The sequence below is a fragment of the Dipodomys ordii genome, unplaced genomic scaffold, assembly GCF_000151885.1.
Source record: "Dipodomys ordii isolate 6190 unplaced genomic scaffold, Dord_2.0 Scaffold44, whole genome shotgun sequence".
Lineage (NCBI taxonomy): Eukaryota > Metazoa > Chordata > Mammalia > Rodentia > Heteromyidae > Dipodomys > Dipodomys ordii.
The window spans coordinates 2,946,428-2,948,758 of record NW_012267260.1 but is presented as its reverse complement, the minus strand read 5'-3'; the positions used below and the strand labels follow the sequence as shown (position 1 = coordinate 2,948,758).

General features: G+C 47.8%; 1 protein-coding gene across 1 annotated transcript in view; it reads right to left on the bottom strand.

Moving 5' to 3' along the window:
• LOC105987814 (glutathione S-transferase A3-like) overlaps window positions 1-323 on the bottom strand; it is a 6,560-nt gene extending 6,237 nt beyond the window's left edge. The window contains exon 1 of the mRNA XM_013019200.1: window positions 226-323. Within this exon, the coding sequence (XP_012874654.1) occupies window positions 226-312 (87 nt within the window). The 5' untranslated portion in view covers window positions 313-323. The remainder of the gene's footprint in view (window positions 1-225) is intronic.
• Between the last annotated feature and the right edge of the window lie 2,008 nt (window positions 324-2,331).

The following is a 2,331-nucleotide window of genomic DNA, read 5'->3' as shown; positions in this document are numbered from 1 at the left end:
ACACACACACACACACAACTTTTAATCAACTATGTGATGCATGGTGGATCGATTGCTGGAAGTTTCATCTGGTGCAATCTGTCTACTTTCTGATTAACTAGAAATTATTTTACTTCAGATACAGTTACGTCCAGGTTATCTAGTATAGAAACCTCCTGGCTTATGAAAGTATTTTGCCAAGGTCCATTTGAAGTCCAGCCGAGGATGACCCAACCCAGAACGTACCTCCACCCCAGCGGCAGCCAGGAGCCAGCGGATAGACTCCATCTTACCCCGGGCGTTGAAGTAGTGGAGCACAGGCTTCTCTGCCATGTTAGCAGCCTCTTGGTTTCCCTGAATGGGTACAAATGAACAGATGAGTACTGAGAAGTGAGAAGTACGTTGGGATTGTGGCTAATGACCCAACCCTACACAAGGAATATGGGCCTTCTTCATGGAGAGCACAGAGGACGCCCTGCAAGGTCTTCTCTTGGCCCGAATGCTCATCCACGATGGCCGCCATCTTGACATCGCACAGACCCAGTCTTAGGTGGCCATCCATCCTCAGTTAGAGGATGGGAACAGAGGTGCCCGGGCTGGAACCCACGCTTAACTCCGCCCCACGGGGGGGGGGGGAAGTGCCCATTCTTTCTCTGTCCTCACACACAAAACTCGTTCCACACCTGACTGGGTCCTGCAAAGCAAGTTGCACGACTCCTGTTGCCCTCTCCCACTGCTTTTCCATTGTGATGATCTGGGGGGCCAGGCAGGTCTGTGTTGTGGGGGTCCCCCTGAGCACTGCAGTACCTCTGCTAAGCCACCCCCATGCTGCCGTGCTGGGCCCTCTCCCCTCCTCCCTGCCGCCCCCAATCATGACAACCAAGGCCACCTGTAGATTTGCCACATTGCACTCTGGGAAGCAAACTCTCCCTTGGCTGGGAACCACAGCTCTGTTCAAGCTGCCGGGGAGACCAGCACAGGAGGCGTCCAGGAGAAGCTGCACACAGAGCCCAGCGGGCTCAGCAGCAGGCCGCGGGGCTGTATGTTGAGGAAGCCCCAGAGTCATTGTCAAGCAAGGGCGGCACTGTTCTACGTCACTTCTGATGGCCATGCTGCCACGTAGCACTTGGTGACTTGCGAATATCATCAAGTTAAGTATGCGCTGGCTGATGGGTCTAGCTCTTCCTCCAGGCGCTCCCAAGTTACAGAGCTAGAGGGCCTGTGCGAACTGGACTACCCGGCCTCTGAGAACGGGAGAGTGACTGCCAGCTTGCTAGTTTCTGACAACACATGAACTCAGTTCTAATATATTCAAGCTGTTTTCATCACTGAAGTTTCCCTTCTTGCAACACATATTTTTCTTGCAGCCCATCCTCCTACATGCTATAATTGTGAGTTTATGGGAAGCAAAGAATCCACACATTCTTTTAAGAGCGCAGTACGTGCTGCGAAGTTTAGTCCACTCTGTAGATATCACAGGCCTGACAGTTCAAATGCTGCATATTTTATGTACTTAAAATATGGCTTATTATTTAAGAATAGCTAATGCATAGCAATTAAGTAATAAGTGAAGATCATAGAAGCAAAATGTTAAAAAAAACTAATTAAAATCCCTTCCATTCTGCTGTTAAAACAGAATCATAGAAGCAGTGGAAATCTCCTGCATAATACATACAAATTGGTCAAAAAATATTTCTGTGAGTACTTTGGTAGCAGGGTAGCACAGGAAATATTAAATGTGGCAAATTAATGATACTGGAAAATTCTTTTCAGAACTGGGAACACAACATTTCTAGAGAACGGCATTGCGTTTCTTAAGTTTACCTAAAAGGTATATCCAGGTCCATTTGTTCCCCTACTCTACAATCTCTGTGCAGATTTCCTTTCAACTGTAGGACCTTTGCCCTTTCCTCCCTTTGAACTCAGCAACACTGAAGGAAGGGGCAGAAGGAGGAGGTGGAGGAAGATCAAGAGAACAAGGGGAGAGGAAGGAAGGGAGGGAAAGAGGGAAGAAAGAAGTAAAGGAATTGAGAGTAGAAATGGCTTGCATTATGGTCTCCAAATCAGACTAATAGGAAGATAACCAATTACCTGTGAAACCAATTATGGCAGCTAAAACTTTCATGATTGGCAGGCAGAGATGACTAGTGTCCAAGCCGATAGCATGTGATTTTCAACCCAAAAGGGATGACCATACCCAATTTAAGTCCAGCATAGTTGTGTGTCAAATCCCGTACAAAACACACTAATCAATTATTTTAATCCACAGCCCAACTTCATGTCAGCTCCGACAGCCCCCGCGCAGCGGCTCTCAGATTGCTGACAGGAACTCAGTACCTGCTGCCCTCATTT